Source organism: Cnephaeus nilssonii (assembly GCF_951640355.1).
Source record: "Cnephaeus nilssonii genome assembly, chromosome: 13".
Classification (NCBI taxonomy): domain Eukaryota; kingdom Metazoa; phylum Chordata; class Mammalia; order Chiroptera; family Vespertilionidae; genus Cnephaeus; species Cnephaeus nilssonii.
In genome coordinates this window covers 29,502,084-29,525,461 of record NC_137084.1, presented here as the reverse complement: position 1 = coordinate 29,525,461, position 23,378 = coordinate 29,502,084, and the positions used below count along the sequence as shown (strand labels likewise).

The window sequence follows — 23,378 nt, the reverse complement described above, 5'->3', positions numbered from 1 at the left end:
TCCTGGAGGATAAAAACCTATGTCTTCATAGGGTGGGGGCCATGTATATCATAAGTACACAATAATTAATTGTTGAATAAGTAAATAAATGCTCTTAATTGTCCATGTTCTTTACATTGACATGTGTAATCCTCCCTCAGTTCCTGCATGAAAAAATGAAGCTGATGTCCTTAATGCCTTAAGGCATTATTAGAGGAAACAAATTTGTATCTTTAGAAAAAGTAAATTTTCTGTGATGAAAAATCTGTATATAAACAAAGGGTTAATCTTCCTAACACACTAATGGAAAAAGATACACAATCTACTAGAAAAACAGTAGACTGTGAAAAGGCAGTCCACAAAAGAGAAATTATGAGAGCTAGTCAACATAACAAACAAACTACCAAAAATCTGATTAGCTATGAGGGGCAGACAAATGAAAAACAAGGTGTTATATTTTAGCCATCAGAATGGCAAGAATGTACTGGATGTTAATTACAGGATTATTTGTAGAAGTGAAGACTGAAGTCAACCCACAGAACTAACAATAGGGAAGTGGTTGAATAAATTATGCTACATCTATACAGTTGAATAATATCCAACTGTTATTGACCAGCAGAGCTATACATGGTACATGGTTAAGTGAGACAAGCAGTTGATGAATGTGATCCCACTGTTTTTAAGAAATAAATATTAAGAAGAAAATGATAAAAGCATATATATATATATATATATATATATATATATACACACACACACACACACACACACACACACACACACACACTAGAGGCCCGGTGCACGAAATTCGTGCACGGAGGGGGGTTGTCCCTCAGCCCAGCCTGTACCCTCTCCAATCTGGGACCCTTCAAGGGATGTCCGACTAAACGGGCGGTCGGACATCCCTCTCACAATCCAGGACTGCTGGCTCCCAACTGCTTGCCTGCCTGTCTTCCTGATTGCCCCTAACCGCTTCTGCCTGCCAGCCTGATCACCCCCTAACCACTCCGCTGCCAGCCTGTTTGCCCCCAACTTCCCTCCTCTGCTGGCCTGGTCACTCCTAACTGCCCTCTCCTGCAGGGTTGATCACCTCCAACTGCCCTTTCTTGCAGGCCTGGTCCCTCTCAACTGCCCTCCCTTTCAGGCCTGGTCCTTCTCAACTGCCCTCCCTTGCAGGCCGGGTGCCTCCCAACTGCCCTCTCCTACTGGCCATCTGTGGTGGCCATCTTGTGTCCACATGGGGGCAGGATCTTTGACCACATGGGGGCAGCTATATTGTGTGTTGCAGTGATGATCAATCTGCATATTACTCTTTTATTAGATAGGATAGAGGCCTGGTACAGGGGTGGGGGCCAGCTGGTTTGCCCTGAAGGGTGTCCCGGATCAGGTGGGGTTTCCCTTGGGGTGTGGGGTGGCCTGAGCAAGGGGCCTGTGGTGGTTTGCAGGCCGGCCATGCCCCCTGGTAACCCAAGCGGAGGCCCTGGTATCTGGAATTTATTTTCCTTCTACAATTGAAACTTTGTAGCCTGGAGCGGAGCCAAGCCAAGCCAAGCCTGGGGGTCCCTCCGAGGCCAGCAGCCATTTGTGTTGGGGTTATAATTGAAACTATGTTGGCTTAAGCAGGTGAGCCCGGCCAGGGTGTGCGGAAAGCTTTGCTTCCCCTGTTGCCAGCGGCAACCCTGGCCTGCTCTCTCAAGCTCCATTCTGCCGCCATTTGTTTGAATTTGTTTTCCTTCTATAATTGAAACTTTGTAGCTTGAGTGGAGGCTTAGGCCTGGAAAGGGCAGGCGGAAAGCTTGGCTTCCTCTGTTACCTAGGAAACCTTGCTCTCTGTGGCTGTAGTCATCTTGGTTTGGGTTAATTTGCATACTCGCTCTGATTGGATGGTGGGCGTGGCTTGTGGGTGTGGCAGAGGTATGGTCAATTTGCCTATTTGTCTATTATTAGATAGGATACACACACACACACACACACACACATATATATATATATATATATATATATATATATATATATATATATACTGGATAATGTTATATATGTTAGAGTATATACACAATGACAAAGGATACCTCAAACTTAATAATAGGATCTCTGGTAATGTAAGAATGGAATATTTGCAAATCACATATCTAACAGAGGACTTTTGTCTAGAATATCTATATATATAAAAGCCTAAGTGACCATCGCAACCGAATGGACGACCAAACAGGCTGCGTGGGGCAACAAGGCCAGCAGGGGGGTCAGTGGGGGGCGACCAAACGACCAAGCAGCAGGCTGCGTGGGGTGACCAGGCCAGCAGGGGGATTAGTGAGGGGCAACCAAATGACCGAGCAGCAGGCTGTGTGGGGCAACCAGGCCCACAGGGCAGGCAGTGAGGGGCAACCAGGCCAGCAGAGGGGGGCAGTGAGGGGTGACCAGGCCGGCGGGGGGAGCAGTTGGAGGCGACCAGGTGGCATGGGGGGCAGTAAGGGGTGACCAGACTGGCGGGGGGGGGGGCAGTTGGGGGCAACCAGGCCGGCATGGGGGACAATAAAGGGCGACCAGGTCGGCAGGGGGGCATTTAGGGGAGACCAGGCTGGCAGGGAGGGAGAAAGTTGGGGGCAACCAGGCCAGCAGGGGGGGCATTTAGGGGACATCAGGTTGGCAGGCAGGTGAGCAGTTAGGAGCCAGTGGTCCCAGATTGTGAGGGGGATGTCCGACTGCCGGTTTAGGCCCGATCCTCGGGCCTAAACCGGCAGTCGGACATCCCCCAAGGGGTCCTGGATTGGAGAGGGTGCTGACTGGGCTGAGGGGACCCCTCCCTCCAGTGCACAAATTTTGTGCACAGGGCCTCTAGTATAATATAAAGAACTGTCAAAATTTTAAGAAAACAGCTCAATTAAAAAATGGCAATTTTCTTAACTTTTGTCTGAAAAAGTGTATATTTCATTCCTGATTTTGCAGAATATTTTTGCTGGTGTTTCTAGGTTTACAGTGTTTTCCTTCAACTCTTCAAAACTATTGTGCTTTTTTTGTCTTCTGGCTTGCACTTACTGATGAGAAATCTGAATTCATTCTTATCTTTGCTTTTTGAACATAATGTGTCTTTTTCCTTAGCCTGCTCTTAAGATTATTTAGTGATTTGATTATGATATACCTTGGTATGAAAATTTGAGGTTTATTCTGCTTTTTTTTTTGAGCTTCTAGGAGCTGTGGGTTTGTAATTTTCACTAAATTTGGCAGATTTTTGGCTATTGTTGAGTCAAATATTTAAAAATATCTCTCCCTCCTCTTCTGAGACTCAAGCTATACATGTTCAAGAACTTGATTCATTAGGGATCTCTTTAGTGTGTATCTGCCACAACTCCCAAAACAGAGGCATGGCGGCCTTCCTATTTGTAATGTCAATAGCCATGACCTTCCACCTACTACAAGTACCAAGCTCTATCTGTGTGCCTTTGCTTTGTTGTATGATAAGACATACTTATAATTTGGAATTTTCTAATATTAAGCATCTAATCCTCATGAAGAGAATTAAGATGAAAATTGTCCCTTGTATACAACTCTAAGACTCAAAACATTTTAAATTTAATAACATAGATATTGTTGATAGTAACCAATTCTTCATTATGTAATTGAATGTGACATTAATTCTCTTCCTGTGCTTTGTCAAATTACTCCTACTCTCCAGTGCAGGAATCACAGCCATGGTCCCCACCCTTCAGGATTTGGTCGACATGGAGTCTGTGCACATGAAAACAAAGAACTTGCCAAGGCAAGAGAAGCTCTTCCTCTTATAGAGGACTCTAGTAACTGTGACATTGTAAAAGCTACTCAGTAAGTCTTCCCAGTTCTTTGTTTTACCCTTATGTTCTGTTGAAGTGTAATAATGTATGTGCAGTTCATGGCATCCAGTGTATACCCAACTCACTTCCTACTCCATTGCTAGTATGTTTGTTATAGCAGTATTAGGTCACTTTAACACAGTGCGCCTTAGCTGTTTATTACTAGTCTGTTGCATTAGATTGTGAGCAGCTTCTTAGCAAAAGCATGTTTTTTTCATCTTTGTAACCCCTTGCTTTTGCACAGTTCCTGCCTTGTATTAGGTGCCCAGTAAATGCTTTTTTTTGTCTTCTGGCTTGAATGAATGAATCATTTTAAGTGACACTAAAACTAGACTCTGAGTTTGAAACACAAATCCGAGTCTTTTAAAATGTACTACAACCAAAATATATAGGTGGAATGGAAAAATACCAGCTCACACCATTATGGCTATTTTAAACATTTATTTATTGAGTACTTTCTGTGTACCTATTGTGTACTAGAAGCAAGTCAGTAAAGTAGAAATAGGCTTCCTGACCACTTGAAACATAGTGGGTTCTTTTGCTTGCACCAAAAATGAAAGTATGTTTTGAAAGGAGATCCTTAAAATCTCCAGATGTGGGTATTAAATAATTTCCAACATTTTTATCCTCATGAATCTCATTGATTATTAACATCCACCCATCTCTTACCATTGGATATATTTTGAAATATTTTGTCCATCAAGCTACATTATTTTTAATCCATTTTCTTAATAATCAGATATAAATTTGACCATCAGAGCTTCTAATCAGCATGAAAGGAACTAATGTTGCCACACTAACTTGATATAATTTTTGTCAAAAGCAAGGATGTTTGTTGATTAATTAGCCTGTTTGACCTTAATGTAGACTAATATATAATTTATGTTAGTTAAAAAATAATTGACAGTTATTTGGATATTCTAAATATTAATTTATATGAATTCTCGAGGCCCTGGGAACCACTACTTTAAAGAATATTATTTGATATTATTTATATTATTATATTTATATGAAGATGAGAATGTTCTTAAGATAAATATTAGCTTTAATTAGAATGGAAACATTTAAATGTTTCTCTGCTACTGGTAAATTGCTATAAGATAAATGTGAAAAATTAGGCTATGCACACAGGAAATTAAAAACTCTCATTTTAACCTGGCCAGTGTGGCTCAGTGGTTGAGAATCAACCTATGATCCAGGAAGTTACTGTTTGATTCCTGGTTAGGGCACATGCCTGGGTTGCAGGCTCGACCTCAATCAATGATTTTTTTCTTATCGTTGATGTTTCTATCTTTCTCTTCCTCTCTGAAATTTTATATATATATATGACATTTTATATCATTCCTAAACCTTCCTTTGAGGTCTTAGACCTTCTTAAGTCATTGAGGGAAGATCTTTAGGTAGATGTGGGAAGGCAAAAATAAATAAATAAATAAAAAGCGAGAGTGTGTGTGTGTGTATGTTTGTGTTTTCTAAACCACGAAAATCCTCATTAGTATGTACTCTTATATTTCTCATGTAAAGGGAGTGTTTTTTTGCCAGTAAAATGTTAAAGTTGACATTTAAAAGATGAAAAATATATCATCAACAATTTACTTTTATTAATATTTTCATTTAGCATTGTAAGACAGTTATCTCTATCTTAAAAATGCCATAAAGACAGACAGATAGGGGGACACACACATTTTGGTGAGGTAGAAATGATTTAATTTTATAGCATATTAAATGTGTTCTTTTGGGACTTAATATTTTTTATTAAAAGAAATATTGCTAATGAATTATTTTAAAAGTTATTATGGGATTAAAATATACACTTCTCTCCTGTTTCTCATTCTTACAGTCAGCCAATTAAATAACTCTCTTAAATATTCCTCAAGTCCATCCCTCACTTTAGGCTCTCATTGCCTCTGACCTGTATTTATTGCAAGAGTCTCTAAACTGGTCTTTCAGTCTCTGCTTCATCCTCTGCAAATTAGTTTCCATACTGACACTAATGCGATCTTTCTTAAGAGTCTTAGAGCTTTCCTCTTTATTTTTTAATTTTTTTTTTAGGCTAGTCAAGTGAAGCAGTGGGAGTGGAGAAGGAACAAAGAAATCTGTAACTGGCTGTGATCAATTAATTGTAGGCACCACTGCACTCGGACCAGCCTAGAGCTTTCCTCTTTAAAACTTTCAGTAGTTTCCCTTTGAACAATAGATGAAGTATAAACTTCAAAGCATGGCATAGAAGGCCCATGCAGTCTTTGCCTCTCTAGTCTATCCTCATATCTTACCATTCTCTTCTGTATGCTTTATCCTTCTTCAGTGTTAAATTGCTTATATTTCTCTGAACATCTGTGCAGTTTCACATCTCAGATTTTTGTACATGCTGTTCCCTCTGCCTGGAATGCCCTCCCTTCAGCCCTCAAAACTTAGTTCTATATACCATGTTTCATTCCCCTCAGAATGTCTAATCATTTCTTCCTTTGCCATACATACCTTATACTATGTTTATATTTTATTGTTGAATTTATCCCATCCCAAGTGTTAGTCTCTCTCCTTAATTGGGAGGTCATTGCATGGGCTTGGTTTGATTCAAGAATGAGATTATAGTCAGGAATCAGCACCATACATTCCTGGCATATAGTGGAGAATCTAATGAAATTTATTGAAGGAGGGCAAATGTGAATGTTAAAGTTTATTTAAGAAAATCAAGTTCAACTCCAAATGGATGTTGTTTGGCTTTACAATATGGCCTCTTGATATATATCTTTGTTAATGTATTTCTGTGTTGACTGAAAGATTGGATAAAACCTGGTAAAAGAAAGAAATTTTGATATTTGAAATTATTTTATTGGTATCAATTATGTCCTTTTTTTTTCTTATTTGAGATACGGGATTTTTGAACGATGTAAAGAATTGGTAGAAGCAGGATATGATGTCAGGCAACCAGACAAAGAAAATGTGTCGCTTCTTCATTGGGCTGCTATTAACAACAGACTGGATCTTGTAAAGTAAGATGGGATATATGTGTATTAATTGTGTATTTATCATTCTAGACCTCTCCTTCATTTGTGTTTTCTTCAAGTGCAACTTTGAATGTTGAAACATCTATAGTCCTTTATTGTAAATGAATGAATACCTGAAACTGTGTTACACACATCAGTTATCCGAGCGTTGAAAAGGACCTTGGAGATCATCCAGTCCAGGGTTGTCATTGGCCCAAAAGGAAAACTAAAGACAAAGCCACAGGGCCCATCATAAAGATAAAGTTCAGGCAATGAAATTGAACGTTGTTTTAAAAGAAAAAGTATAAGATAAACTTTCTCTGTATAGAACAGAAAGTTTCAGGTAGTATAGAAGAAATATTGAAATTTTTTACATTGCTTAATAATGCCAGGGGGAATGGATGAATAGAGGAATAATTTAACCTTTTTTAAAAAACTAAATGTGCAATACATTTTCAAGTAGGCATGTATCAAATTATAGAAAATACTGTACTTTCTCTTCATAAAGCACTACTGCCTACCCATTATTTTTTATTTTATACCTTAGCATATAAAATATATGTATGTATGTGAATTGCATATAATTTGTATTATATATATTAAATTTTGGAGGTTTAAGAAAATAATACTATACTAAAGTTGAAAATAAATACACATACAGGTAAACCCCTCTTCTGTGAAAATAAACTAATGTGTTGTTTTGATAATGATATGTGAAACACAACTTTGAGATAATGAGACTAATTCCTGTAAACCACAGAAGAAAATGTCTCTTTGCCTTACAGAGTCACTTATTCAGTGTATCATATCTGTGTCCCCAAATAGAAAGCAAAACATTCAAAATGTCTAACTTTTCTAAAAGGATTTTGAATTATTTTTTCACTATTTTTAAAATTCATTTCCACATAGTAATTCTAATCTTAAGCTGTTTAAAGTGACATAATTTCACTTTTTCTTTCAATTTAAGTAGAATATATGTGTGATCCTGAACCTTTTAAATATAAACCTTTCAAGAGTGTTGTGGTAATTAGAATATGCAGAATAGTTATCACATGCTTAGTATGTAAGTTATAGTTGAATGCTCAGGACACCAGGAGTAATTACTTATATGCTATGAATATTTCACTAGGGTTCTGTTTGATGCTGTTGTGTGAATCTTTCAGACTTCTGTCAATCTGTGAAGTTTTAGGGAGGGTTCTTATTATAATTTCTGTTTTCCAATACATTTATTACTAAGAATAAAGTTTTCTTTCTCAGTATGAATTTTTAAGTTTTAAATCTTTTTATCTATGTCTGTTTTTAACAGGTTTTATATTTCAAAAGGTGCTGTGGTAGATCAGTTGGGTGGAGATTTAAATTCAACTCCTCTTCACTGGGCCATCAGGTAAAGGTTTTTTGTACACTGACATTGCTATTCAAAGTCAAGTGACTTAAGTTTATTTTCTGAACATTAATGATCAGCATTTTCCACTAGAATTTTCTGTGGTTCTCTTCTGTGCTATCCAGTATGGTATCCACTAGCCATATGTGAAATGGGGCTAATATAACTAAGGAATTGCATTTTAAATTTAATTTAATTTAAAATTAATTTAATTTAATTTTAACTAATACAAAATCAAATAGCCACATGTAGCTAGTAGCCACCATATTGGAAACTGCAGTTAGAGACCATTTGAAGGGCTTTCTTTCCTCCCCTCCTTCATTAAATAAACAGACTAATAAATAAATGTAGCTTTAAGGAGTTTCCAAAGACAGATTTTTTTTGTGTTTAACTTGGGCCTCCAATGTAATGCTCAAACTCAAATGTGTGTCTTATACTTTCTTTTATGTAGTTAAAATACATATCTTTTATACTTGATCACATGGTTAAAAGTGATAGTTCAGTGAACTATAAACTCAATCAGTTTTTTTCTCTGGTATTAGCCATCTGAAGCTGAAGTTAATAAGGCCTGTCTTGATATCTAACAATTTTTTAATTTTTCATCTTAACTCCATTCTCTGTGGTTGTTGGGGTTGCCATGAACCTGAAACTAAAGTGAATAATTGTTCATTTAAGGCAAGGAATTGAATCTTTTCTCCATAGCTATTAAATTTGAAGAATCTAGGGTAAACTCATCCACATGTAAGCTTCATATGGAAAATGATCCATATTCAAGTGTAAAAATATCTAGTTCCTAAGAATAATATTACAGTATACCTGCAGTCTGAATGTTATATTGCAGGGTATCTGGCTCATGATTATTTTAAAGTAGCAACAGTGAAGTCTAACTGGTTTTAAAGTTTACATTTTTAGCATTAGTTATGTAACATTATTATTTATACATGGTAGCAACATAAGGTTTAAGGTAGATTGGGAGGTTATTAAGATTATTACCTGCCCTCAAGAAGGACCGTCCAGATAGTTCTAAGTGTGGACATTTAGAGAATCCCCAGAGTTTTAAAAACCTTATTGTTAGGAAATACTTTTTATATCTAACTAAAATCCCTCATGTCTCAGGGATATCAATTTCTCCCTGGATTTTTTATTTTTATTTATTTTTGCTACAGAATACATTATACTTCTTATTCTTTATTTACAGACAAGGGCATTTACCCATGGTCATATTATTACTGCAGTATGGTGCAGACCCCACTCTCATCGATGGAGAAGGATTCAGCAGCATCCACCTGGCAGTATTATTTCAACACATGCCCATTATAGCGTATCTCATCTCAAAGGGACAGGTATATTTTGAATCGTATCTTATACAACAGCTATTATAAATTTGAAGAGATTGGGAAGATGATTAGTAGTCTGTTTTCATTTTTAAAGTAAAAGCAAAAAATATCCAGATATTCAAATATTACCCTCAGTGGGTCTAGCTATTGAAAATTCCTTTCTAGCTTCATTGGAGCAAAAAGGGCAGGTCATTTTGCTCAGTAACATATAATAGATGTTTTTAAACTTGTAAGCCAGTGATAGTTTTCCTTATGATCCTTGCAGAGATTTCAAAAACATGACTTCAAAGCCTGTATTTTTCTTCTGGTTGAATGTAGAAATGGTAATCACATCACTGAATTAACCCATCATTGCTTTCATTGTTTGAGTATAAATGGGAGACCAATTTGAATGTATGCTTCTTATTGTTCTCTAAAGTAATTCCATGAAAAATGACTTGCCTTAAGAGGCATCCATTTATGGCACAGGTTAAATTATAGGTTATTGGCAGTGGGAGTTTCACTGTCAGCTATAGTTGTCTGGATATGCTTTCTCTTAGCAAAGTAGTTTATGTATTAGCAGACTCACCTATAACAGGCGTGGACACATGTTTGCACAAATGCTGTTGGAATGACTGTGTACTCTGTAAATAAGCACTTTCTCTCAGACTTAGCCAATCGAAGTAGAATAATTATAACCTCCTTGGGCTCACTTGGGAAAGATGTTTGAGGAGGAATCCTTCCTGCTTCTCTTTGGGTTCCTTCCCATGTTGTACTCCTCCAAGGCCCATAAGAATCTTAAATAATTGAAACTCTTTCTTTGGCTTGGTTGGAATCATTATTGTATACCTCGAACCTGGGCCCATTTTATTAAAAGGAGGTATGATTTCTTTTTTCTTATATTCTAGAAAAATAGAAAAGAATTTTTCATGTGTTACCTTTTAAAACATAATCCTATCTAATGATAGAGTAACATGTAAATTACCATCACTCCGCTACGCCCACGATTGGGCGGCGGGAGGCTGGGGGGCGGACTCGGGGTGGCCTATCCGGCCATTGAGAGGCACGGATCCGCTGCCACTGAGGGGGGCTACCCTGCTGTTGAGAGGCATAGGGGGCGGGACTCCAGCCCCCTGTGCCTCTCACCGGCCAGATCTGCGGCCGCTGAGGGGGCCTGCCGCGGACACCCAGCTGCGCCTCTCAACGGCAGGGTAGCCAGGTGTCCGCTGCAGCCCCCCTCAGCGGCTGCGGACCATCAAAAGTGGGGGAGCTGGGTGCCTGTCTGCTCCGGCACCAGGCCTTTCAGAAGCCTTCGGGGTGACGGAGGCTTCTGAAAGGTCTGGTGCACCAGCGGACAGGCACCCAGCTCCCCCGTGATCGAAAGAGAAAGCATGTAGAGGACCCTACACGTGCATGATTCAATCATGCACTGGGCCTCTAGTATGATAAATAAAAGAAAATACAATGAGTTGCCTCAGAAGATAGTTGTTCACTATTACTGGAAGTGTTTAAGTAGAGACTGAATGACCTTGTGTAAAAAATGATAATACCAGTGCATGTACTATCAGTTAAGGTCTAAAACTAGATGACTTCTAGGGTCTCTGCTTCTAAAGTCTCTTATATTTGATAGTGATTATAATTTTTCTCTTTCCCTTAGCACTCTTCCATTCATATTATATAACACTTTGAATCATATATTCAGATATACCTTTTAAAAATATTTTCTATAAATCAATGAACTTTTATCCTATAGCTGTGAAGCAGAACATTCTTTTATTAAATGATACTTGAACCCTCCTTGTAGACACAATGGTAGTGCTAATGTATTGAAGAGCTACCTCTATTAAGAAAAAAAAGAGAATTTTGACTGTGTCTACAATTAAGCTGATTGACTTCTTTTTGAACAGAGTGTGAATATGACAGATTTAAATGGGCAGACACCTCTCATGTTATCAGCTCACAAAGTACTTGGGTAAGTGAGTTTAATTGAATTGTCTCATTCTGATTCTTGCTTCTGACAATTTCTTTTTTTGTGTATATAATTTTAAGTATCTTAATCTATATGAAATGATACTATATTCTGGAGAATAAAAATAAGATTTTCCACCCTGTGATTGTGATATGGACTTTTCATGTAGTTATATTTAGAAAAGCACCATTGAAATAATTTTCTCTTTTCTGATAGATCAGGGGAAGAGTTTGAAAGCTACTGTAAGAAAACTAGAGGCAAGGTGCACGAAATTCGTGCATGGGTAGGGTCCCTAGTCCTGGCCGGCGATCAGGGCCAAAAGGGGTCTTCCTTCCCCAGCTGCCGGCTGCTGGCCGGGGCCTTCCTTTGTTTCGTGCTGCCCCTGGTGGTCAGTGCACATCATATCAAGTGGTTGAACTCCCGGTTGGTCAAACTCCTGAAGGGACAATTTGCATATTAGCCTTTTATTATATAGGATAATTTCTTTATAAAACAGGTAGAGATTCCATAGCATATATTTATTATTTTTTAAATAAATCTTTATTGTTGAAAGTACTACATATGTCCCTTTTTTTTTTCTCCATTGCCCTCTTCAACCCCTCTCCCCCACAAGCCTTCAACCACTGTCTGTGTCTATGGGTTATGCATATATGCATATGAGTTCATTGGTTGATCTCTTCCCCACCTCCCACCTCCCCTGATAGCATATATGTATTAAAATGACTTACGTTTCTTAGTTTGCATTTTTTTAAAATGGCAGTGGGGGGAAAATTCAGGACATCTGTAATATGTTAACAATAAAAATATATATATGCATAAGAAAGACATGTTTAAATGTTCTCATAATTTGAAATCTAGGTGATAAACACAGTAAATGTTGAGGATCTCTAACATTGATGACTGCTCAGAAAATATTAATTGTAACTGACCTGTGGAAATAGTGTATATGTTCACATCAAGAAATGCATATTTAAGTTTTTCTGTGTATTTTTTTTATAAACACACTAGAGGCCCGGTGCATGAAATTTGTGCATGGGGGGAGGGAGTCCCCTCAGCCCAGCCTGCACCCTCTCCAAACTGGGACCTCTTGGGGGACATCCCTCTCACAAACTCGGGACTGCTGGCTCCTAACTGCTCCCCTGCCTGACTGCCTGATCACCCCTAACTGCCCCTCCTGCCAGCCAAATCACCCCTAATTGCCTTTGCCTGCCAGCCTGGTCGCCCCTAACTGCCCCCCCCCTCCGGCCTGGTGCCCCTTAGTTCCCCCCCTGCCGGCCTGGTTACCTCTCACTGCCCCCCCTGCCAGCCTGGTTGCCCCTCACTGCCCCCCCCTCCGGCCTGGTGCCCCTTAGTTCCCCCCCTGCCGGCCTGGTCACCTCTCACTGCCCCCCCGCCAGCCTGGTCACTCCACGCAGCCTGCTGGTCAGCCGTTTGGTCATCCCTCGCTAACCCCCCTGCCGACCTGGTCGCCCCACGCAGCCTGCTGGTCAGCTGTTTGGTCGTCCCTCGCTAACCCACCTGCCGACCTGGTCACCCCACGCAGCCTGCTGGTCAGTCGTTTGGTCGTCCCTTGCTAATCCCCCTGCTAGTCTTGTCACCCCATGCAGCTTGCTGTTTGGTTGTTACTGTGAGGGTGTCATAACCAATTTGCATATTACCCTTTTATTAGTATAGATGATTAATGACCAGCATATAGTCCAACTTCTATGTTTCTTCTCTCAAATATATGCTTTAGTTTTCCCTTTGTCAGTTTATTTCCAAGGTTATACTTAATTTCTGATTTTGATTTTACTTTAGACTTCTCTCCTAGGAACTGAGTTAGTTCTGATATCATTTCCTTTTCGTTCATGGAATGGTGGGGTAGGGGTAGAATTTTATTAGAAAGCTTTTTGTCATATAACTGAAGTTATATGCTGATAACTCAAGTCAGATATAGTGTTTAAAGATCTCGGTAGAATAAGTTAAGGAGAATATTATTTTATTAAAAGAATCTCAAGTAGTCATGAAGGACAGGGAGGTATTGATGATAAAACAATATTTTATTGAATTCTGCCTTCTAGTCCATAACTTTCTAAGATAAACACATATTTTAGGATATTATTTACACCCAGCTGTATTTAATAATAGGTTAGAAGGAAAATGTGAAGTTAGCTTTTGGTTTATCTCCTCAAATATAGTATTGTACATTTAATTTTTAATTAGATGAATAAGATAGTATTTAATATTGGCCAAAGTTAAATGTATAATTTAAAAGAAAATGTTAATCAATAAAATAACAACATGAAAGTAAAAGTTTGAAACAAGTAGTTATTTCACTGTATTGATGTGAAAATTATATTTTTTATATTGTCACATAATAGATATCTTTTTTGGGGGAGTGTGCATCTTTCTTATTAGCAACTACAATAGAACTCTGCACAAAGAAGTTCTTAGTTTTCAGAATTCTGATTTGTTAATTGATATATTAGTTTAAAAGATTGGTTATTTACATTTTCCCCTCAAATGATTCATCTCTCTAATACCCTTTGGTATTTTATTGTTTTGAAACAGGCCAGAACCAACTGGATTTCTTTTAAAGTTTAATCCTTCTCTCAATGTGGTTGATAAAATACACCAAAACACCCCACTTCACTGGGCAGTGGCAGCAGGAAATGTTACTGCAGTTGCTAAACTTTTGGAAGCTGGTTCTAGCCTGGATATCCGAAATGTTAAGGTATGACCAGGTATTTATCTTCATTAGTTTATTATATCTTCAGTTAGAAGGTTAATAAATTAACATAAAGGTAAGCTGTACGTATGACTTCAGTTATTACAGGATAGATGTAAACAATAATAGCTGACTACTCTCAGAACAAATATGTTAAGTCTATGATTCTGATGAGGTTTAAAAATATTGCTCTACGTCACTAATCGTCAGAGACATGCAAATTAAAACCACAATGAATATCACTTCACAGCTACCAGAATGGCTATCATCAATAAATCAACAAACAAAAAGTGTTGGCAAGCATGTGGAGAAAAGGGAGCCCTCTTGCACTGTTGGTGGGAATGCAGACTGGTACAGCCACTGTGGAAAACAGTAGGGAGTTTCCTCAAATAATGAAAAATGGAACTGATTTTTGACCCAGTGATCTCACTTCTGGGAATATATTTTAAGATCCCACTTCTGGGAATATAACCTAAGAATCTGAAAAATGAATTCAAAAGAATAAATGTACCCCTATGTTCATTGCAGTAATATTTACAATAGCCAAGATCTGGAAATAGCCCAAGTGCCCATCAGTAGATGAATGGATAAAAAAGCTGTGGTACATTTATACAATGGAGTACTGTGCAGCCATGGGAAAGAAGGAACTCTTACCTTTTGTGACAGCATGGATGGATCTGGAGATTATTAGGCTAAGTGAAATGAGCCAGTCAGAGAAAGATAAATAGCATATGATCTCACTTATATGTGGAATCTAATGAACAAAATAAACTGATAAACAAAATAGAAACAGAGGCATGGCCCTATCTGGTTTGGCTCGGTGGATAGAGTATCGGCCTGCAGACTGAAGGTCCCAGGTTCGGTTCCGGTCCGGATTGCGGGCTCGATCCCCAGTGGGGAGCATGCAGGAGGCAGCCAACCAATGATTCTCTCTCATTGTTGATGTTTCTCTCTCTCCGTCTCCCTTCTTCTCTGAAATCAATAAAAAATGTGTACACACACACACACACACACACACATACATATACATATATATACATATATATACACATAAAATATGTATATATATATGTATAAAATATATATATACACACACATATATATATATGAAACAGAAGCATGGATATACATGGAACAGACTGACAGCTGTTAGGGGGAAGTGGGGTGGGGGAACTGGATGAAAAAAGGTGAAAGGATTAGCCAAAAAAACGTATATATAACACAGAGACACAGGCCACAGGGTGGTGATAGCCAGTGGGGTGGAGGCCAGGTGGAGATGGGTAAGGAGTGGGGAATGGGGATGGGAAGAGACTTGGCTTAGGGCACATGATGCAGTGTGCTGATGATGTTTTATTGAGTTGTACATTTAAAACCTGTATGGTTTTGTGAACCATTGTCACCCCAATAAATTCAATTTTTTAAAAAATGGAATCATACAGTAAAAAAAAAAAAAAAAAAAGCCTAGTACCCATACTATATAAAAAATGTGATTGAACTTTTTCTTTCTTTTTTTTAGGGAGAAACACCTCTTGAAATGGCTCTACAAAATAAAAATCGGCTCATTATTCACATGCTAAAAACAGAAGCCAAAATGAGAGCTAACAAAAAATTCAGACTTTGGAGGTGGCTGCAGAAATTCGAGGTAACTATACTTTCAGAATGATTCTAAATTAACTAACACCAGATTTCCGTGGAGAGGGTCATCATGAATACTACACCTATTTTGCATTTAGGTATTTAGAGGGAGAGAGATAAATAATGGTTGCTCCTCAGTCTCCTTTCTCCTTTGCCAACTCCTTTGCTTCTCCCCCACCTCATATAGTAGGGTGCCCCAGGATTTTGTCCTTGGACTTCTTTTATTTGTATTCATTCATTCCCTTAGTGAGATCATGCACTTACATGGCTTTAAATGCCATCTATTTATTTATTGGTAACTCCCAAAGTTTTCACTAGTTCAGACCTTTCCAGACTCCTATCTCCCTGTTACCTGTATAACTTAATCCGGTTCAGTGTCTGATAGGCATCTCCAATACAACATCCAAAACTGAACTCCTCCTCTTCTCCCCACCCCTCCCTAACTATTCGATTTATAGCCTTCCACATCTCTATACGTGGTAACTCCAGCTTTCCAATCACCTGTGTCTTTTCTCAGTCATACTATGTATGTAGGCCATTAGAAAAAAGTATAGGCGAGTCTGCCCTCAGTTTACATCCATTAATGCCAACTCACCATTCCACCAATGGCATTTTGGTCCAGCCACCATTATCTTTCATATAAATTATTGCAGTTGTCTGACTCACCTCTAGTCTATTCTCAACAGAGCAGCCAGATGAATCTTTTAAAACGTATATCAGATCCTATCATTCACCTGCTCAGAATCCTAGGTTTCTTCCTTTCTCCCAGAAAAAAATCAAAGTCCTTACAAGGCCCCAAAGTCCTTACAAGGGCTGGAGCTTTTTATGTTTTATAGAATTCTCTTAGTACATTGTCTGTCTTCCCCTGCTAGAATTTAAGCTTCATGAGAGAAAGATCTTAAATTCATTGATTAATCTGAGTTGCTTAGGATAGTGCCTACATACACAGGGTGGGGCAAAAGTAGGTTTACAGTTACTTGTATGGAAAATACAATAATAAATAATACAAAGTAAACTGTTTTGTGTATTCACAACTGTAAACCTACTTTTGCCCCACCCTGTATATGCGCTGGAATAATCTTCTACCTAATAATAGAATAATATGCAAATCATCACTCCGCTACACTCACAAGCCACGCCCACCAGCCACACCCCAGCCACGCCCACCATCCAATCTGAGTGAGTATGCAATTAAACTGAAAACATGGCGGCAGCCCCGCCCCCAAGCCTCTCCAGGTCTCTGGGAGTTGGAGAAGTCAGGCGCCAGCATGCCTGAGGCTGGCTGCAGCCACAGAGACCAAGAAGCCGCCTGCCCCATGATCCCAGGCCTCAGCCAGCCTCAGAAGCCTTAGGTCCGCCTGCCTCACATCCACCTGCCCCACGTTCTGGGAAGACTGAGAAACCGGGCCCTGCGCCTGAGGCTGGGTGCGGCCGGGAGACGAAGAAGCTGCCCGTCCCATGATCCCAGGCTGCAGCCAGCCTCAGAAGCCTCAGGTCCCCCCCCCGCCCCATGTCCTGGGGAGACGGAGAAACCCGGCCCCAGCACCTGAGGCTGGCTGCAGCCACGGAGACCAAGAAGCTGCCTGCCCCGTGATCTCAGGCCTCAGCCAGCTGGAGAAGCGGTTCACCCCATGTCCTGGGGGAGACAAGAAACCAGGTGCCAGTGCCTGAGGCTGGCTGCAGCCTGGGAGATGAAGAAGCCGCCTGCCCTGTGATCCCAAGCTGCAGCCAGCAGCAGAAACCTCAGGTCCACCTGCCCCACCTCCTGGGGAAGACTGAGAAACCGGGCCTCAGCGCCTGAGGCTGGCTGCGACCTGGGAGATGAAGAAGCCGCCTGCCCCGTGATCCCAAGCCGCAGCCAGCTGGAGAAGCCGCCCTCCCCACGTCCAGGGGGAGACAAGAAACCGGGTGCCAGTACCTGAGGGTGGATGCGATCTGGGAGACGAAGAAGCCGCTTGCCCTATGATCCCAGGCTACGGCCAGCTGGAGAAGCTGCCCACCCCATGTCCACCCGCCCCACGTCCTGGGGGAGATGGAGAAACCGGGCCCCAGTACCTGAGTCTGGCTGCAGCCCGGGAGATGGAGAAGCCGCCCACCCTGCGGTCCTGGGCACCAGCACCTGCGGCTGGCTGTGGCCTGGGAGACAGAGAAGCTGCCCACCCTGTGGTCCAGGTGCCAGCACCTGTAGCTGGCTACAGCCTGGTAGATGGAGAAGCCACCCACCCTGCAGTCCCGGGCACCAGCACCTGTGGCTGGCTGTGGCCTGGGAGACAGAGAAGCCACCCACCCTGCGGTCCTGGGCGCCAGCACTTGCAGCTGCAGCACAGGCGAAGCCCCCTGTCCACCATCCCCTAAGGCTGCAGCCAGCCTGGGCACCACCAGAGGGAGGGAAGCCCGGATCCTGGGTGCCTGTGGTCAGCTGGAGGAGGGAATCCTGGGTACCAGGTGTGGGCTGAGGCAGAGGTAGTTAGGGGCAATCAAGCCAGCAGGGGAGCAGTTAGGGACAATCAGGCTGGTAGGCAGAAGCAGTTAGGGGCAATCAGGCAGGCAGGTAAGCGGTTAGGAGCCAGCAGTTCTGAATTGTGAGAGGGATGTCCAACTGCTGGTTATCCCATGAGGGGTCCCAGATTGGAGAGGGTGCAGGCCAGGCTGAGGGACACACTCCCCGCTGCCCCCCCTGCACGAATTTCGTGCACCGGGCCTCTAGTTGTTGAATAAGTGAATAGTGTGGCTCATGTGTGAGTGTTACACCTGGAGTTAAAATGTTGAGCTCCATATTTAATACTTATTTTTGTTCTGAAGTTAAATTGCTTGTAGATTCTAAGTTTACCTTTTTTGTTTAAAAATTACACTTGCTCATTTTGTGTTATGCAATCTAATTTGGAAAAATTTTAAAGATTTGATACCATTTGAAATTATCCATCCTTAGAATATGGCTCAGAGAAGTAAAAATTAAAGACGATATATATATATATATATATATATATATTTTCTCCGTTTGCTTCCAAGGTCATGTATGTTGATGTATGCTGCATTGTAAAAATGTGGTGCCAGCTTCAGTGCAGGTAGTCACACTGTTGGTTCATAGGCTTTCATTCTTTTAACTTTGCGAGGACATGTTTCAGTCTCTGGCCTCCGGGTGACATTGACACCAAGAATAACTCCAGTCTTGAAACTCCTCCCTAGCTTCTGGGGAACCTTTCTTTCTCCTGGTTCTCATCCTGCATTTCTGGTTGCACTGATCACTCTTTCTTAGTTACCTTTAAAGACTTAGCTTTTTCTCCTTAATTGTTTGTGTTGGCCAAGATTCTGCCCCTTTTACATGCATGCATTCCTTGGGATGTTGTTCATTCATGGCTTTACCACCTATATGCTGATGAATCCAGGTTTCCTCCTGACTGGTAAACCTGCTTTTCTGATTGCCTCCTAGATATCCACTAGATGTCCACATTCATCTAAAATTCCACGTGCTAAGCTAAACTCATCTTTTCTGAAAACTTGTTCCTTCTCACCCTCTTTATTAGGGAATGGCACCATCTGGTGCCCAGATTGGAACTCTTATACTCTCCTCATTAAATCTTGGGTGTATTGATTTTTGTGTGGCCTTTTTGTCTTGGTTTATGCTTTCTGGCATATATTGTTTGAAAGAAATTATTGTTTTTCTAAATGTCAGTTATCATTAACACTTTTCTAAACGGCCAACATTTCTTGACAAGGGAGGAAAGCAAAACAAAATATGTGTAAGTAACATTTTATAAAATGTAAGGCTTTTACAAGATTGTTTCCAAGATATGTAATTTCTCAAACATCAGATTTATCAATCAGCAACTTTGAAGGAAAACTCTGTGTTCTGCTATTGTATTACTTATTATTATATGTTTAGGAAGTAGTTCTTCTAATGAACTAATTATTATTAGATATTTAGGAGGTAAAATCCATAAAGTTCTAAAACTCTGAATCTCTTAATAGCTCTTCCTGCTGCTGATGCTTTCTGTGATTACCATGTGGGCTGTTGGATACATACTGGACTTCAATTCAGATTCTTGGCTTTTAAAAGGATGTCTTCTAATAACATTGCTTTTTCTGGCATCTTTGTTTCCAAGGTGTGTATATTAGTCTTTGCAAGGCTGATTATTGCATTCCAATTTGATTGCTTGTTTCTATTATTGATTAGCTGAAATTACAGATTTTTATTGAGCTCTGTTACTTACCACATAGGAACATCCTCAGGGTTGCTGGGAAGGAAGGGCTTTGGTAGCATATGATTGGACTGAAAGCTAATTGATCAACACAGTAATTTAATTGAATTGACAGCTGGTTGAAAATAAATATCCTAGCTCACTTTTTGAAATGATAATTTTGGTGAATAATGGGGAGATTTTTGTAACTAATTTGCATCTTGAAGCATTTTTGCCTGTTTTTCAGAAATTTGGCTTTTTCCTTTTCTAAATTTAAATTCATTTTGAACTAATTATTTTTGTTCTTAATGTTATTTAGTAGCAACAACCTAGTTAAATCACAGGAGGTTATAAAATAGTAACTATGGTGTGGTTCTATTTTTAGGAAAATATTTATACATGGTTCTATATAGTCATTGGTTAAGAGTCAGATTGCCTAGATTCATATAACAAGTTGCTTTACCTTTCTGTGCCTTAATTTTTCCGTGTATAAAATGAGGATAATAATTGTGACAATGCCTGTCTCCTGGTCAACACGCATTCAATGGTTAGAACCATGGCTTACACACAATGCTCAATAATTTTGTCACACCCTCATCTCTTCTTCCCTTTCCAGTTTCTCACGTTGAAGAATGGGTATCATCCTGGGAGTAATGCCATTCTTGATTCTTTCCTTCTCTTCACTTTCCACATCCAGCTCATTACCAAGTCCTTCTTGCTCAGCCTACATCGGGTCTGCTCTCTGCATCTCCACAACTGGCACCCTACATCAAACCTAACTGGCCTCCTGACTCCAACTCTTACCCCCACCCAGCTCATCCCCACTTAGCAATCAGTATAGTCTTTTAAAAAGGCAAATCAGGTTCTGTCTTTTTTCCCTGCTTAAAGCCTTCCATGGGCTTTCCTTGTACTCAGAATAAAATCAAAACTCCTTGCCTAGGAGGCAATATGTGATTCACTTCCTCCCCTCTGACTTCATCTCCTTCCTTCATTGTTCTCTAACCTTCTTTCTGGTTTTAGAACACATCAAACTCCTCCCACCCTGGGCCTTGGCTTTCACTTGTGTCTCTGTCTGACATGTTCTGATTGTTGCATAGCTGGAGATGTCTCATTCAGGCTCAAGTTCCAATACCACCTCCTTACTGAGGCCTTCCCTCATACCCCATTTTGTTTTCTTCATTTTCTTCATAGCACTTAATCACTGTTTCCTGGAATGTAAGGCCCATACCAGTAGGAAACCTCTCCTGAGTGAAAGAAAACTGTAATGATGATCCATAGGAAAAAACCTAAAAGGAAAGAGTGTTGCTCTCTTCAGGGTGTGATTATGAGATTCCTGTGCCCTTCTTATGCCTGCCAGCATTTTCTAGAATAAGCATATGCTACTTTGGTCATAAGAAAAACCAAAGTATTAGAGGAATCTTACCATTTAGTCACTCAAGAGCAGGACAGTTGACTGGAAATGAATTAGAATTTAAGCAATAAAGTAAAAGCTCAAATTTCTGGAAAATAACAAGCAAAGTGTCTAAATTGTCTGCTATTCAGAAAACTTATAACTTAGAGATAGTCATTCATTTTTCACTAAGTGGATTGACTCAGTCTCCAAACAAAATTTAAGTCAAATCACCAGGTATCATGATCATCACTTTTTTTGTTTTTCCAGAGAGAAAGCAAGGGCAGTATTTACTGATCTTGGATAGGGTAGGGGTATTTGAGATTTTGTTTATTTTAATAAAAGCCTACATTATAAAAAAATGTATATGAAAGCCTTTGTTTTTGGTAACAGTGGGTTGAGGGCTTCATATGTCAGGCTTGACATATTAACACAATTCAAATGGGAGACAAATGCATATGGCCACTTTATCCATACTGCTTTTATTTCTCTCACACTCCTCTGTAGAGCCCAATTTTGTGGAGGTAAGCAGCTGCAAACTTCCATTATTAGGCTCCAGGGGGAGTTCCTTATTGACCTAGGCTGCTATGTGATGCCTGTCAGAACTAAACAGTCTCTTACAAATGAGGTAGTTCACTGTACTACTTAATTAGTTCAAACACATTTTTGCTGCAAAATCTCAGTCAGGTCATGCCCTGGAGGTTACATGGGCTTTATATGGCCTATTCTGGCAGCATATTATGTTTGGGATTTTAGTTCTCAAATATTTTATCATAATATCCTAATGATCTTGATAGCTTTTTAAAAACCCTTTTCATGCCTATCATAAACTGTTGTCTTTTCCTGATATAAATTTAAAAACAGATCCAGGTAAACTATATTCATGCATAGATTTACAATATTGAGTATTTAATATGAAAGACAGATTTACTTATTTTTTTTATTTTGAAACTACAATATTAAGATTTGAGTAAGTTTTGTATGGACTTCCAAGCTTCTTGTTATATCCAAGTGAGATGGTTGGTGTTCTGATGACTAGTGCCACTTTTAACCTTTATGTATCTTTTTATGTCCAGTGGCTGCTTCTCAAGCTGTTGTGGGATGAAAGGGCTTCAGGTTATGTGCATCTGTATGTTTCAGAAATAGCCTGCAAGCCTCTAGAAGAAAGCTTGTTAGATGGGAAGGTGAATCTCCAAGTATTTAAAATTTTGCATTTTGGCGTATGTGACCCCCCAAAAGAAATACAAATATGATATGTCTCAATAGAAATAAAAGAGTCATTGAAAATATAAAGTGATTGGGAATGAAGTAATGTATAAGTTAGCTGTAAGAAGGAGAACATTTACTTCTTGAGAGCCCTGTGCTTCAGTTTTCTCATGAGTAGAATGGAGTGATGCTGATGCGTAGCTCATTACCATGTGGAAAGTGGCACATGGTAAGCAGTGAAAGCTGTTGTTGGTATTTAATGGAATCATTATCACTACTATTATTTAATGGAATTTAGAACTAAAATTAATGTGAGTCATAATTGTTTTCACTAATACCTCGTGTTTATCTTTTTCTCTTTTAGGTTCTTGTTTGGGTATAAGAGCCTTGTGTACTTACCAACCGTCTTCCTGCTAAGTTCCATTTTTTGGATATTTGTGACTTGGTTCATCTTATTCTTCCCTCATATCCTTTAAGCTTAAATTTAAATGTCTATCTCTTTTTGCCTTTAAAAAATAGTAATGACATTGTTAGAAATTTAGATATTAGAAGAGATCCAGGGAATGCAACTCACATTTGTATTTAGTTAGTGATTTTGGTTAAAGATGTTTAGTGTTGAAAATCTATTCAACTTTGAAAATAATCTCAGAGCACACAGTGGAAATAGTAGGTGTCTAGTATTTATTACTCATTGGAAGGAAACAGTAGAATGAAATACTATTTTATTTGGATCCATAAAAATTTCTTGTATTGCCTTGAGTTTCTTTTCAAGGTCAGATGGATCTTTTAATTTGGTCAGTAGT

The 23,378-nt window shown here is 39.6% G+C and overlaps 1 protein-coding gene across 1 annotated transcript in view; it reads left to right on the top strand.

Moving 5' to 3' along the window:
• Positions 1 to 23,378, top strand: part of ZDHHC13 (zDHHC palmitoyltransferase 13) — a 52,179-nt gene that overhangs the window by 5,397 nt on the left and 23,404 nt on the right. The window contains exons 2-10 of the mRNA XM_079787416.1: positions 3,653 to 3,798; positions 6,677 to 6,799; positions 8,100 to 8,177; positions 9,373 to 9,517; positions 11,398 to 11,462; positions 14,010 to 14,172; positions 15,683 to 15,808; positions 19,771 to 19,904; positions 22,940 to 23,042. Coding sequence (XP_079643542.1) covers positions 3,653 to 3,798; positions 6,677 to 6,799; positions 8,100 to 8,177; positions 9,373 to 9,517; positions 11,398 to 11,462; positions 14,010 to 14,172; positions 15,683 to 15,808; positions 19,771 to 19,904; positions 22,940 to 23,042 — 1,083 coding nt within the window. The remainder of the gene's footprint in view (positions 1 to 3,652; positions 3,799 to 6,676; positions 6,800 to 8,099; positions 8,178 to 9,372; positions 9,518 to 11,397; positions 11,463 to 14,009; positions 14,173 to 15,682; positions 15,809 to 19,770; positions 19,905 to 22,939; positions 23,043 to 23,378) is intronic.